This window comes from Archocentrus centrarchus, chromosome 2 (assembly GCF_007364275.1).
Source record: "Archocentrus centrarchus isolate MPI-CPG fArcCen1 chromosome 2, fArcCen1, whole genome shotgun sequence".
NCBI classification, from domain to species: Eukaryota; Metazoa; Chordata; class Actinopteri; order Cichliformes; family Cichlidae; genus Archocentrus; species Archocentrus centrarchus.
Window position 1 is genome coordinate 15,789,447 of NC_044347.1, and position 14,610 is coordinate 15,804,056.

The window sequence follows — 14,610 nt, forward strand, 5'->3', positions numbered from 1 at the left end:
CAGCTTTATCTATCCATAAAGCCAGATGACACAAATCAATTAATTAAATTGCAAGAATGTCTTAAAGACATTAAAGGCCTGGATGACCTCTAATTTCCTGCTTCTAAATTCAGATAAAACTGAAGTTATTGTACACGGCCCTAAAAATCTTAGAAACATGTGTCTAACCAGATACTTACTCTGGATGGCATTACTTTGGCCTCCAGTAACACTGTGAGAAATCTTGAAGTCATTTTTGACCAGGATTTGTCCTTCAATGCACATATTAAACACATATGTAGATCTGCCTTCTTGCATTTGCGCAATCTTTCTAAAATTAGAAACATCCTTTCTCAGTGTGATGCTGAAAAGCTAATTCATGGATTTATTACTTCCAGGCTGGACTATTGTAATTCATTATTATCAGGCTGTCCTAAAAGCTCCCTGAAAAGCCTTCAGCTGATCCAAAATGCTGCAGCTAGAGTACTGACAGGGACTAGAAAGAGAGAGCAGATTTCTCCCATATTGGCTTCTCTTCATTGGCTCCCTGTTAAATCTAGAATAGAATTTAAACTTTTCTCCTCACATACAAGAGCTTGAATAATGAGGCCCCATCCTATCTTAAAGACCTTATAGTCTTTAAGAAAGGATTACTTGAATAGAGCATCCCAATAGAGCACTGCTGGCTTCCTTGTGGTTCCTCGGATACTTAAGAGTAGAATGGGAGGCAGAGCCTTCAGCTTTCAGGCCCCTCTTCTGTGGAATCAGCTCCCAGTTTGGATTCAGGAGACAGACACCCTCTCTATTTTAAGATTAGGCTTAAAACTTTCCTTTTTGATCAAGTTTATAGTTAGGGCTGAATCAGGTGACCCTGAACCCTCCCTCAGTTATGCTGCAATAGGCCTAGGCTGCTGGGAGGTTCCCATGATGCACTGAGTGTTTCTTCTTCACGCACCTCTTTTCACTCTCTGTGTTTAAACATCACTGTGTGTTTAATCATAAGTTATTATTAATCTCTGGCTCTCTTCCTCAGTGTGTCTTTTGTCCTGTCTCCCTCACCTCACCCCCAACCGGGCAGATGGCTGCCCCTCCCTGAGCCGGGTTCTGCCAGAGGTTTCTTCCTGTTAAAAGGGAGTTTTTCCATCACACTGTTTCCATGTGCTTGCACATAGGGGGTTGTCTCATTGTTGTCATTTTTTTCTCAGTATTATTGTAGTATTGTGTCTTAACCGTACAATATAAAGATTAATATTGTTAATATTTGGTGCTATATAAATAAAGCTGAATTGAATTTATTATCATTCCTCAGAATCGTTTCTAGCACTTGCAGCAAAAGAAGAGAATAAGGCCCCCCCTCCAGATGCTGATAATGGAAACTATGAGTTCAGGATTGCACTTATAATTCATTATACTGCACGTGCACTGCACTTTTAAGAGACCTTGTTACATATATTTTTCTTTTTTTACTGTTTCAGTTCACTCAAAGAAGAAAGCTTAAATTGATCTTATTACTCTGGAAAGAATAAGCGGAAGAGAATGGATGGAAGGATTTATTTGTTTTATAATTTATAACATAATGAGGATGAACTCTGGTTGGAGGGGCCTCCTGTGAATTTCTGCCCTGGGTTCGAGCAGATTTTAGAATTGCCAGTGGTCCAGGCTCAACTTTGTGAAAGATATGTCAACCAGTTTCCCTGTGCAAATATATTTTTTCCTTTTTTAGCCATTAGTGTTTTCCATGTGTTGTGCACATGCTTGTTGAAGATCTGGACAAACTTTAATTGCAGCCACGTGGCTGAGAAACCCCCCCAATCGCCAAACCAAAGAAGAGCAGTGGATTCACGCACAAAATGCCCAGGTCTTCAGGCAGTGTGGTTTAACGCCCCTCCCATAAGTCTGATTCACACAATAAACAGCAACATATTTCGTGGCTGATTCCTTTTATTTACTTTTTATTTCAGGTGCAGTTGCAGAACCTGCATACCAGCAGAGATGCTTGCAGCTTAAAAAGTTTAAATGTGTTCCAGCTAAAATGTAGAACTTCTGCTGAAATATTACAGCTCTTTTAATGTCTGCAAATTAAACCAAAGGGACTAAAGGTCATTATAAACTCGTGGGTTGCAGGAATTTTAGGATTTCATATAACACATATACACTATACTGCCAAAAGTATTCACTCACTCATCCAAATCAGTGATTTCAGGTGTTCCAGTCACTTCAGTGGCCATATGTGTATAAAATCAAGCACCTAGGCATGCAGACTGCTTCTACAAACATTTCTGAAAGAATGGGTCGCTCTCAGGAGCTCAGTGAATTCCAGTGTGGTACCCTGATAGGATGCCACTGGTCCAACAAGTCCAGTCATGAAATTTCCTCACTACTAAATATTCCACAGTCAACTGTTAGTGGTATTATAACAAAGTGGAAGCGATTGGGAATGACAACAATTCAGCTGTAAAGTGATAGGCCACGTAAAATCACAGAGCAAGGTCTGCAGATGCTGAGGAGCATAGTGCACAGAGGTCGCCAACTTTCTGGAGAGTCAATCACTACAGTCCTCCAACCTTCATGTGACCTTCAGATTAGCTCAGTAACAGTGGGTAAAGAGCTTCATGGAATGGGTTTCCATGGCCGAGCAGCTGCAGCCAAGTTTGATGCAAAGTGTTGGATACAATGGAGTAAAGCACACTACCACTGGATTCTAGAGCAGTGGAGACATTTTTTTCTGCAGTGACCAATCACGCTTCTCCATCTGGCAATCCGATGGCTGAATCTGGGTTTGGTGGTTGCCAGAACTGTCTTTGTCTGACTGCATTGTGCCAAGTGTATTTTCAGTTGGGCTCGGTCCCTTAGTTCCAGTGAAAGAAACTCTTAATGCTTCAGCATACTAAGACAATTTGATGCTCCTAACATTGTGGGGACAGTTTGGGGATGGCCCCTTCCTGTTCCAACATGGCTGCACACCAGCGCACAAAGTGGGTCCATAAAGACATGGATGAGTGAGTTTGGGGTGGAAGAACTTGACTGGCCTGCTCAGAGTCCTGACCTCAACCTGACAGAACACCTTTGAGATGAATTAGAGCGGAGACTGTGAGCCAGGCCCTTCTTCCAACATCAGTGTCTGACCTCACAAATGCACTTCTGGAAGAATGGTCAAAGATTCCCATAAACACTCCTAAACCTTGTGGAAAGCCTTCCCAGAAGAGCTGAAGCTGTTATAGCTGCAAAGGGTGGGCCGACATCATATTAAACCCTATGGATTAAGAATGGGAGGTCACTCAGGTTCGTACATCTGTGAAGGCAGATGAGCAAATACCTTTGGCAGTACAGTGTAAGTTAGCACTAACAATGTTAGCGTTTGATTTGCATTCAAGAAGTGTACTGCTATAACATGCAAGCGTTTACTGAGAAGGTGTTGTTAGTTTGATTATAGTAATGGGTTTTCTAGTTCTGAAGCAGCTTCTAAATGGGTTATTAAAGAAAAAATAGCCTACATGAAAGCAGAGAGTCGCATAAAACATTTATGGTGAGGTATACTGTACATCATTAATTCCACTTTATGGTTCTGATATGGCATCTGGGAGCATTTTGCTCACACTTGCATTCCCATAATAAGCCATGCATTTCACATTTTTATTATCTTTCTCCATGTGGTAACTGTTTTCTGTTCTGTTTCTCTGTAAACTCCTTTACAGTTCGTTTTCTTCCTGAGGATTCGAGCCTCCTCCATCTTCTTGTGAGGAAATACCGAAGCCTTTGTTTTTTGGCTTACAATGTGGTGAAATTAATGATCCCAGAAAGTCAGCCTTGACTAACCCATGAGTCATAATGATTGCATGCTTTGAATTTATGTCAGAAAGGTTTATATTTTGGGAGGCATCGAGCATCTAGGTGGATACTCAAACGCTGCCACAACTACACAGGTGGGCTAAAATTAAAAGTGCTCTTTATTAGTGAGTCCTCCCCTTAATAAAGCTGTTAATATATTCTCTGCAGGGGTGCAGGTAGGAATTTTGAGCCCCAACAAAAACATTGCCACCCCTCCGTGATGATTTGGTCCGAAACTGGCTAACACCAGTGCCATTTTGTGTGCTTGTGTTGTCATATTTATTTATTTATTTTTTGTTATATTCGTTATAAAAGGATAAAAAGGTGCAGACGAATGAGTTCATGCCTCCCCAACACCATATTTGAGCAGCAGATGAAAGCAGGGAGAATAGTTAGTATGAAAGGAAGCTGGGATGCAGCCATAGCTGAGACATCTGGCTGGACTTGACTTGCCACAGGCTCCTCCAAACATTTCAGGTCCTCTGGTAAATCAGGAGCACTACAGCTGCACTGTGCATGACAGAAAGAAATCTGTTGTTTTGCCGAATGCTCGAGTCAACTAAATTCTTGGATGGTGGGCCTCCTCGTGTAAAAGCTGCAGTCACGCAGTGCTCTGTCAGGCCAAACTGTGGTCCAGAGGATAATGCGGGGTCCTCAGCAAAAAAAGGCAAATGGTTACATTATGGTGTTGTTGCACTCAGCGTCCTTTTCACGCATTAAAAAAAAAAAAAAACAGAAACAAAAAAAAAAGAATATAAACAGATAAACTGCTTCTAACTAAAGAAACATCTCAAATGGTGTGTCTTTGGACTTACTTAAAGGGACCTTCCATAATTTTAAACAGCAAAAATCAGTAACAGTTGTCTAATCTTCCGTGACTCCAGGCAAGCTTTGAAGGTCCCTCAAAGTGATGTCATCTCAGACGGAGTTTAGGAACTTCAGATAATGATCTTCGAACCGAATGTGAAGCTTTAAAGATACAGGCACTTATCAGGAAATGAGGGCCTGATGAGAGACGCTATCAACATGTGTTAAGGGAAGGGCTGGATCCAGGATTTTTGGAGGATATCTCTGGCCCAGTCCTGACCTGCTCTAATCTGTCTTGCACGAGTCTCCTTTTAAATATGTGCCAGATAATTAGGTACACCTTTATAAAGATTCATAAAGATTGGAATGATCAGATTACAATGACCACACCTTTTTATTCTATATTTTTGACAATCGCTGTACAAAAAAGGAAAGAAAAGTACACTTTTTTATTTTTTAATTTGTTTTAAAAAATATTCAAAATATATAAAAATAAATCGATATAAAACTTTATTTAAAAATGAATAAATAATTAGAGACACAATTTATAAACGAATTCATGTTTATATTACTATTTTTAATCCATTATTTTTGTCAGTTTTTGACCTCCATACCTAGTGCCTTCACTGCTGTGAAATACTTCTTGCGTCTGCCTGTAGAGACTGCGGTTTTTAGCATCATTATATTGTAAAATCTATAGGATTCCCCTAGTTCTTAACCGTGAGGGCAGAACGGTAGTCGCGGTTCTCAGGTTTCAGATGAGGGGCCTCCTCTTCTTGAATGGGGCCGAGTTACGTGGAGGTGGTGCAGGAGGAGGAGGGAAGCAGGAGCCTGCAGGAGTCGCAAACCTCTCTTTCTTTTGTCCTTTCGTTCGGGACCCCAACACATGGGGTCAACGCGGGCTGAATGGGTTCATAGTGAAAGCTGCCTCCGACGCAGACGCAGACGCCCGGCGTGAGAGCGCGCGCGCTAATTAGAAAAACCTGGTGAAGCAATTAAGCGCGAGGAGAGAAGACGCGCACGGACGCGCAGAAGGTGAGTACTTGGTTTCGGGAAAAAGTTTGTTAGTAGAGTTTAGTTTGCTTTTGCAACTTAGCTGTGGCTGACTTGAGGGTTTTTTTTTTGTTTTTTTTTGGTTTGTTTGTTTTGGTTTTTTGGAGTGGGGAGACACCTGAAAGTTTATTTTTTTACGAGCAGGGTTTAGTCTAAATATACCGAGTAGGTCCGCGTGGCGAGTTTTGAAGCTGTGCGTGCCGGAGTGTGAGTGGTCCTAATTTCGTCAGCTTCAAGCCCAAGGGGGAAACTTTTAACACATGCAGCTCAAAATGTCCCGACGTTATATAGTTTACGAAAATGTTTTTTTCCCCATTGTTTTTAATGCGTAATTCTTCTACTAACAGCCGTTTTAACTTTAAAAAGTAATGTCTCACTCTGAACTGATGGCTTCATCTTCTAAGTCACCAGATTTTTGTTTCCCCACTGAAGCTTGGCAGAACTTAGTTTTCCTCCGGGAATGCCACAATTTCCAAAACAATTCAGTCTGAGTCAGCAAAGCGTGTTCGTAGCCTTCAACAGATCCACCGAGGAGCTTTTAAACTTCCTCCCAGCTACACAAACTGAAATCAGTCTTGTGTCGAGTCGATTTTTCACCAAGTCAAACTGTATCGCTGACACCAGAGGAAGAGATGTGATTGGCATTTGTAGATGCTGGATTCTCCTGCTGCTCAGACTGCATTGAGATTGCATGTGCCCTCTGTCTGCTCCCTGAACCCTAAAATCCAAGCTTTCTGCTTTTGGTTAAGCAGGAATGTTAACTCGCCTTTGCTTTGTCCAGATCCTTTGCCCAAAAAACTCTGCAGTCCCCCGCCCGCCCTCAAATCCCACTCCAACTCCTCCTGGAGCAGAGTGACTCCTGAAGCAGAAAAGCCAGTAAATCTGGGTTTAGACCACATGAGCAAATAAGCTACTGTTTAAGAGCTGTCTTCAGTCAGCAGGGAGTTTGCAGAAAAAGCTTGAATTTACATGAGCCGGATTCAAGTTTGTCAAATATATATCCACTTGTTTGGTTTCCTTGGTGTCTTAAACTGCCCTCCCCTGCAGATAAACCGTGTGTTAACAAGGGGTGCTGTAAAGCCCCTCAGATTAGTAAATTTTGTGCGTTTTGCTGCTTGCCCTGCACTCTAGAAGCTTTTCATGGAAACCAAGCAGGAGCTGAACTCCCCTTTGGAGCAGTAGTGCTCCTGTGCAAAGTGAACAACAGCTGGAAACAAACTATTCTGAGCCTGTGGCACAAAATTACCCAATTTTTTTTTTTCTTTTTTCACTCACCAAACACCAAGTGAACCGTGCACATTTATTTTCTGTAGCTTATTTTTCTTTTTTGGGGAGGGCTGCTAGGAAATGGTGTAAGAGCACGCAAAGCATGTTAAAGATGGAGGTGGGGGGGTGGTGGTGGTTGGGGAGTTCATGGTTTTTCAAATTTGCTGAATAATTTTGGCACGTGAATATAAAGAAAATAACCCGGCGTGACTGCAGCGCCTCCGTAAACTATGTTGGCAACAAGGTCACACGTTTGATAAATCTGCGTTTCCAGTTGCTCTCAGGTGACCTGATAAGTTTGTTTAGAAACTGATAGCTGGAGTTCATGTTGACGTCAAATTCAGATCTCAGCATTTGGCTTCTTGTGTGGGGTGGGGGTTGATGGGCAGCTGAGCCCATCAACCCCCACCCCCACCCCCTAATTATACTGATATTAGATGTCCATTATTGGTTACCCCGCTCATGCCTTTCATTGCTCAAAAGATGCTTTTGGTCTGTACGCAGTATTCTGCACATCAGGTCGTGTCCTCAGAACACCCTCGGGGCTAATTATCCCAACACAGAAACAGCTTCAGTGGAGGAAACTGAACGCAGTGCTGCCTGGGGCTGAAGTTTAAAGGGATAAGTCTGCCTCTGTGACTGCCAAAAGGGCTTTTAAATTTCAGTAGCAGCCTTTTGTTTCAGCTGCGCGACCTCTGGGGTAATGTGCCATCTAAAGGTGGGTGTTGTAATTGTGTAGTAGGGGTAAAACAGATGTCGCTGTACAACTGGACTTGTTTCTATTACTTTTTTTTTTTTTTTTTTCTTTTTCTCCCAGGGAAAAATTTCTGTTTTTGGCAAACCAAAGCATACATTTACCAGGCGTACTGGGGCACTTTTTGGTATCATGTTCCTGCTTTGGTAGATGAAGATGGTAACTTTTTTTTTTTTAAATTGAATTATGGATTCAATGACACTATTCAATGCACTTGGAAAACTGAGGGGATGTTTTCAAGGCCTGTAATTTTTATAGTCTGTAAGTTTTCATAGCTTTGGTGTGGCCCAGTCTCATGAGGGCTTTTTTTAAATTTATTTATTTATTTTTTCCCCCCATTACACCGGTCAGGCTCAGGCAAGTCACACTAACCATTTTTCATCGTCAGAAGGTGCCAGGGTTGCAAAGAAGGATTTCACAAAGGAATGGATGATTAACAATGGCGAGTGAGGGCCTGAGTGTCGAACACTAATCTGAGGAGACAAGCCTGCAGATGCCTGTAATGGCTAAAGCCTGATGCTGTTGCAATGAGTCATGAAATGCTGGTTATTTTCTTTGCTACACCCTGTGGTCTAAAAGCGGAATTGTAAAAGTGAGTGGTACATGGAGTCCTAACATCTTTTTTTTTTTTTTTTTTTTTTTCCCCGCTTTCCTTGGCCCCCTCTGTTTGTGTTGGTTTCAATGAAATGTGTTTGGAAATAAAGTTATGTTGGCATTTAAATCTTTTTATTTTTTTTATTAAACTACCACATCAAGGCAAAAAATCTTGTTTCCAGCTGGTTGCTAAAGCCAGTAAAACACGTTTCAGTGAATTCAGCCACTGCTGTAAGACTCGTGCTGCTGTTTGAATATTTGAGAATAGCTCCTGGCTTTGGGACAGCAAATTCCTAGATCTAGTCTCTGCTTTAATTCCTGTAGCCTGGAGCCACAGCAGGTCTCCTCACAGTGAGCTGCAGTGTGCCAGTTGCCACTTTGATTTTGATTAAGCACTGAGATGTTAAGAATGTGGGATCACCAAAATGAACCAGTGCACTCTGACCAACAGGACTGATTCATGTTTACTAAAGTTTAAATACCTGCATGTCTGAGAGGTGACTTAACACCAAATGTGTGGCTTTTGTTTTTTTGTTTTTTTGTGGCTTTGTGGTAGGTTTATCTGGAATACCTGTGTTTGCAAATGCTGATGGTTTGATTCTTCTGGAAACTTTAAGTCTGAGTATTTAAGTAATTCTTAAATATTTAATTCAATTGAATAAGAGCCAGAAACAAATGTTTATTTTCAGTACATGCAGAGGTGCTTTAATAAGGATGCTTACTGTTTAAAGTCCTTCAGCTCTTCATCACACTAAGCGCACTAAACAAATCTGCTGAGAGCACTCAACAAGGCATTTATACTCTCGTTTTGTTTTCCCTGAAATCTAACATCTCCAAATGTAGTATTTTGTCAAACCAAATTATATAAACACCAACTGTGTGTACTGTCATAAAGGTCTCGGAAAACAAACTGCACTGATATTTGAGCAGCTAGAAACTGTGATTATATTTTCCAGCCATTTAAGAAAAATAAACTATTACTGTAATAGTTTGATTACATTTCTGTGGATAGACCCATAATTATTCAGCTAATTGTTTCATATTTAATAATAAACATCTGCTGTATGATTCTGTCCACAAAGGCTGCTTTTTATTGTGCTCTGATCCTAAAATAAGGAAAAGATGCGCATAAAACACCACAAATTCATAGGCTGTGTGTTATTGTTTGCTTTGTATTCATAGATTTAAATACAGTTTTCCCATCAGTTGTCTGTCTTGTCATTTGTGTTTGAACCCAGAGCTGATTTAATACTCCGATCACCTTGGCACCATGAGTTGGAGCTTCCTAACCCGCCTGCTGGATGAGATATCCAACCACTCCACCTTCGTGGGGAAGGTCTGGCTGACGGTGCTCATCATCTTCCGCATCGTGCTGACAGCCGTCGGCGGTGAAACCATCTACTACGATGAACAGAGCAAATTTGTCTGCAACACGCAGCAGCCCGGTTGTGAGAACGTGTGCTACGATGCATTTGCGCCGCTCTCACATGTCAGATTCTGGATCTTCCAGGTGAGCTCGAACCTGTTTTTTGTTTTTTTGTTTTTTTTCAAATGTAAAGATGTATTAAAAAGACTCGCAGTCTTTAACAGTGTGTTTCTGTGAATAATGGTGTCGACGTGCTTATGTCCAGGTGATCATGATCACCACCCCCACCATCATGTACCTGGGATTTGCCATGCACAAAATTGCCCGCATGGAAGAGACGGAGTTCCGGCCAGGCCAAAAGCGGAAGAAGAGGATGCCCATCATCAAACGTGGGGCCGCACGGGACTACGAAGAGGTAGAGGACAATGGAGAAGATGACCCAATGATTGCTGAAGAGATTGAACCAGAAAAGCCAGACAAAGCAGAAACAAGTAGGGTATCAGTATGTCTGTCACAAAACACCATTAAAGTTCTGTCAAATAGGTTTTACCCCCAACTTGATGCTGAGTCGGCTTCTAATGTTTCTGTTTTCAAGGCTCAGAAAAAAAGCATGATGGTCGCCGGCGGATCTTGCGCGACGGCCTGATGAAAGTCTACGTGTGCCAACTGCTGTGGCGCTCTGCTTTTGAGGTCGCCTTCCTTTTTGGCCAGTATATTCTCTACGGCTTTGAGGTGATACCGTCCTACGTCTGCACTCGCTCACCGTGCCCACACACGGTGGACTGCTTCGTGTCCCGGCCCACGGAGAAGACGATCTTCTTACTTGTGATGTACGTCGTGTCCTTTCTCTGCCTACTCCTCACCCTTCTCGAAATCATCCATCTGGGTATTGGCGGCATCCGTGACACCTTCCGTAGGCGGGCCACCCTTAACTCCCGCACCTCCCGTCCACCTTCCTCGCGCTCCATGCCTACAGCCCCACCAGGATACCATGCCACCATGAAAAAGGAGAAGCTGAAAGGAGAGCTGAGGGACTTGCCAATGGGTGATTCTGGGCGAGAGAGTTTTGGGGATGAGGGCCCCTCGTCCAGGGAGCTCGAGCGGTTGAGAAGGCACCTGAGGTTGGCCCAGCAGCACCTGGACCTCGCCTACCAGGCAGATGAAGGAAGCCCTTCACGCAGCAGCAGCCCAGAGGTGAACACAGCTGCACAGACAGCTGCAGAGCAGAACCGCCTCAATCTTGCCCAGGAAAAGCAAGGAGAGGCAAGCGAGAAAGGTAAAGAAGACACTTCAGCCTCCAATCAACACACTGAATTTGACACAGATGAACCAGGAGGTAGGGTTCAGCCTTAATCAAAACCAAAGCATTTATTTATATAAAAGGCCAAACTTTCAGCTAAATATGGTTCAGGTTTCTCAAAAGTAAGGGTTTGCCACTTTTCTGTTTTGTATAACTGCAAATTAATATCATTTGGGTTTTTGGACTGTTAAAAATTGAAGAAAATTAGTTGCAGCTCTAAACCATGGAGAAAATATTTGGAAGAGAAGTATTGCCAGAATATAAAAATACTCTTTTTCTATAAATAATTTAGGCCTGTACGATGTGATTAATCAGTTAAAATCACAGACTCTGTGAAAGATGTTGCCACAGTGACCTCACCCATTGGTTTGTGGGTTTGCATTTTGAAGCTTCAACTTTAGCTTTATGGCTGCTGCCATCTTGTTTTTCTTAAGAACGAAGTGACCATATTTGGACAAGATGCTGGAGTGTTAAGGTGTTAGCTAATGCTAGCAAGCTTGGTTGGAAAGCTACACAAGGAATTCATGGGCGCATTGCCCAGGCGTAGATACCTTTTAGGTGACATACAGATAAAATAGTAGACTTTAACGTGCCAAACTGAGGCACAGACTTCTTTAACAGGTTGTGAGTACAGTTAACTGTGCTGCAAGTCATTATTTACTAGTTGTTTGTGTTAAATGTCCTAAAAGGCATCAAGAACTCAAACTAAATGGCTACCAGCTACAAGTGTCTTCTTCCGCCAGAGTTCCTGATGGTGCATAGCTACAAGCTATAATGCAGCTTAATCAGGGAGTTGGCTATAGATGCTAAAACTGTTTTTTTTTTTTTGTACTAGCCTGTAAATGTTTCTGTTCTAAAGTTTGGCATTTTAACTTGGCACTCTGTGGTTGATGTGCTTTTTGAGTAAGCCTCAAGTGGCCATTGGCAAAACTGCAGCTGTACCGTTAACGCTTCAGTGTTTTGTTTTTTTTTAAAGCTTGCTGATTGGTTGAGAGAAGTAATGTTGCTTGAAATTATTTTGTCTAATCAGCACTCTAAAATTCAAGGATAATGCAAATCTTAATTGACACATGGAAACCAGAAGATAATGGATCTTTCTGTGTAATTTCCTGCTGATTATCAAAATTGTTAGTTTTGAGCATGACTACATTTACAGTATTTTTTTTTTTTTCTTTTTGTGGTTCTCTATTTTAGGTTTGACCTAAAAACATCAGGAAAAATCAGTTTTAAGTGAACATGCATACTTAATAATCTTCTTTTTTGGTCTCTTCCTCTTCTAGGGATACATGCCTGAGCATGCTTCCTGCCTCAAACGTCTGTCCTTTCATTCCTACTGGCCTTAAACACATGGGGGAAGCACATATGGGAATGCAGTCAGACCACTGAGGGAGACCAAAGTGTGTGTGCGAGTGTGCGTGCGTGTTTGTGTGTGGGGATGAGAGAAATGTGCCTTTCAGTATTAGGGGTCAGCTGAAAACAAAGAAATGCTGACCGAGCTGTGTTGTGACAAATGGTTAATTTCCACGACTCTAAACTTGAAAGCTTGCCGACCTACATCCAAACTTTGACTGTGCCTTTGGCTAAACCTCCCCTCTGTCATCAACTGTTTTTTGTTGCCGTGTGTCCATTTAAGACCACGCAAGGATTATTGTAAGCCTTAGCTGAGTGTACTTTTCCCTTTTTTTTTTTTTTTTTTTCCCTCACAAGAAGCTTTTTTAATTTTATTATTACATGTTCCTGAATGTTTGTCTCACTTTTGTTGAGGCTTGTTGGCCTCTGAACATCTTAAACATGACCTCGGGTTATGTGCTAATCTTGAGCGTGTGCAGAAGCTGTTTGTTTTTGCAGTAGGTGAGGCTTAACCTGTGCTCGATGAGTCATGTTTAATTTAAATGTTGGATTATTGGTGTATTAACTAGAAGTCATTCTGTTTCATGAAATGTTTGACAGATTTTTTTTATTCTATTTACCCTAATTGTTCAAAAAATATGTACCTGGGAAATGCTTGAATTCTTAATCAAGAGGAACTGTTCCACACATTTCCAACAATCATCTTTGTACAATCATTTTATTTTGCCGGCCATTATTTACTGATTTGAGCAAAGCTCAAAGAAGGCGGTGTTGTCACAGTGTATACCACCTTAGCATTTCAACGTTAATCCTTTACTAAATTGTGTTCCTAAAAAATATTTAATGTTCGTCATCGCAGAAAGTTGGAAAATAAATTCACTTTTTGTGGTTTTTATGCTAACCAGCTGGAAACATCTGTCTTCTGGGGCACTGTCAAACATGTAATTCCACCCTTGTCTTTAGAAATTTACATTCTTCTTTAGTGAGACATATTTTCCATCCTTGACATGCACCCTCTTTCTCCTCCGTGCTGAAACACGCATGCCTTTGTGCATCCTGGGGAAGGAAAAAAAAAAAAAACAGCTGAAGAAAGGATGACAGCTCGCTGACGCACAGCCCGGTGCCATGTAAACATGTAATCTTCAAACTCACCATAAGCATTTTTTTTTTTTTTTTGTCTGTGTTCAGTAGCTTTCAGCATTCATACAGTTGAAACTTTTCATAGTCGGTTTTATAATCTGTGGCCGGAGGACAGGAATTGCGGATCGCCAAAGAGCTGTTTGTTGCTGTAGTCTTATAATCATCTCACTTTCAGTTTTGCTACTTATTGCAAGGTACGACATTCAATTTTGAGTATGGTACTCCTTTTTTTTTTTTTTTTTTTTTTTTCTTTTGCAAGTTTTGTAGTTATTGTAACTGTAGAGATTATTTTGTCTTCAGAGTAAATAAATATATTTGAAATGGTTTGCTGCTGTCTGGAGTTGACTTTGTTTAAACCTCAGTCTCGGTGTGTTTCTCGATAATGTAGATTAACAAACTGGTTTATTTATCCTCACTTAACATGAAAATGTATTGAATTGCAAAAATGAGGACTTGGGAATAAGGATTTTTTTTAAATTTAAACATGTAGTTATACGCTGAGATCTACAAGGTAACTAACAGGTTTCAGTATCACATGTTAATCTGCTGGTTAGTCGTGCTGTTTTTAAAGGTACTCGTGAAAAATGATGGGGTTTTAAAGTAGGCCTACTGCGCCCTCTAAAGGACAAACCAGGAAAAGAAGCAATGGGAAAGGGGAAAAAAATGCTGGCTGTATTTTCACTTAACGCCTGCTGCTAAATGATGTGACAATCATTCAAAGGCTCTCAATGCTCTGAAAAGGGAAGAATGTTTTTTTTTTTTTTCCCCCATTTTCTCCTACAAAAGTTTTTCTAAGCTTGCCTCACATAATTTATTTGTAAAAGTGACCACTTTCTAATTACACACTATATTTATATCTAACAAATCTATTCATCCCCTTTTTCTTAAGTTCCACTTTCATCAGGCTCACAGCGTGAGATGCATCATAATGAGATGTTAAATTGCGGTTTTAATATATTTAAAGTGACAAATTATACTTACATATGCATCCTAAAAAAGGGACTAGGAACAGGAAATATGAAGTTAACTATTCATTGATCATGAAGGGTGTGTGTGTGTGTGTGTGTGTGCGTGCGTACACGTGTATTGCTAGTTCTCTGATGGCTGGCTTTGTTTTCCATCCACTGATCACATTTTTTTCCCTCTAATTATTCAGTGGGCGTCAGTAAAGAC

The 14,610-nt window shown here is 41.1% G+C and overlaps 1 protein-coding gene across 2 annotated transcripts; it reads left to right on the top strand.

Moving 5' to 3' along the window:
- The first annotated feature begins 5,484 nt into the window (after positions 1-5,484).
- LOC115797194 (gap junction gamma-1 protein-like) lies at positions 5,485-13,685 on the top strand. 2 transcript variants are annotated; one of them, XM_030753709.1, is made up of 5 exons: positions 5,485-5,649; positions 9,520-9,791; positions 9,913-10,138; positions 10,243-10,983; positions 12,228-13,685. In XM_030753709.1, exons 2-5 carry the CDS (start codon positions 9,552-9,554, stop codon positions 12,239-12,241), a joined length of 1,221 nt encoding a protein of 406 aa, XP_030609569.1. In that variant the 5' UTR covers positions 5,485-5,649; positions 9,520-9,551; the 3' UTR covers positions 12,242-13,685. The 2 variants fall into 2 exon arrangements, with proteins under 2 accessions (XP_030609569.1, XP_030609577.1); XM_030753717.1 differs by having other exon boundaries at positions 10,243-10,923.
- The last annotated feature ends 925 nt before the right edge of the window (positions 13,686-14,610 follow it).

Bases quoted from the DNA above. Each gene is read 5' to 3' on its own strand.
- LOC115797194 (XM_030753709.1), top strand. From the start codon at position 9,552: ATGAGTTGGAGCTTCCTAACCCGCCTGCTGGATGAGATATCCAACCAC. The intron at 9,792-9,912 runs GTGAGCTCGAAC...GCTTATGTCCAG, and splicing joins TCAGATTCTGGATCTTCCAG to GTGATCATGATCACCACCCC. The intron at 10,139-10,242 runs GTAGGGTATCAG...TCTGTTTTCAAG, and splicing joins GCCAGACAAAGCAGAAACAA to GCTCAGAAAAAAAGCATGAT.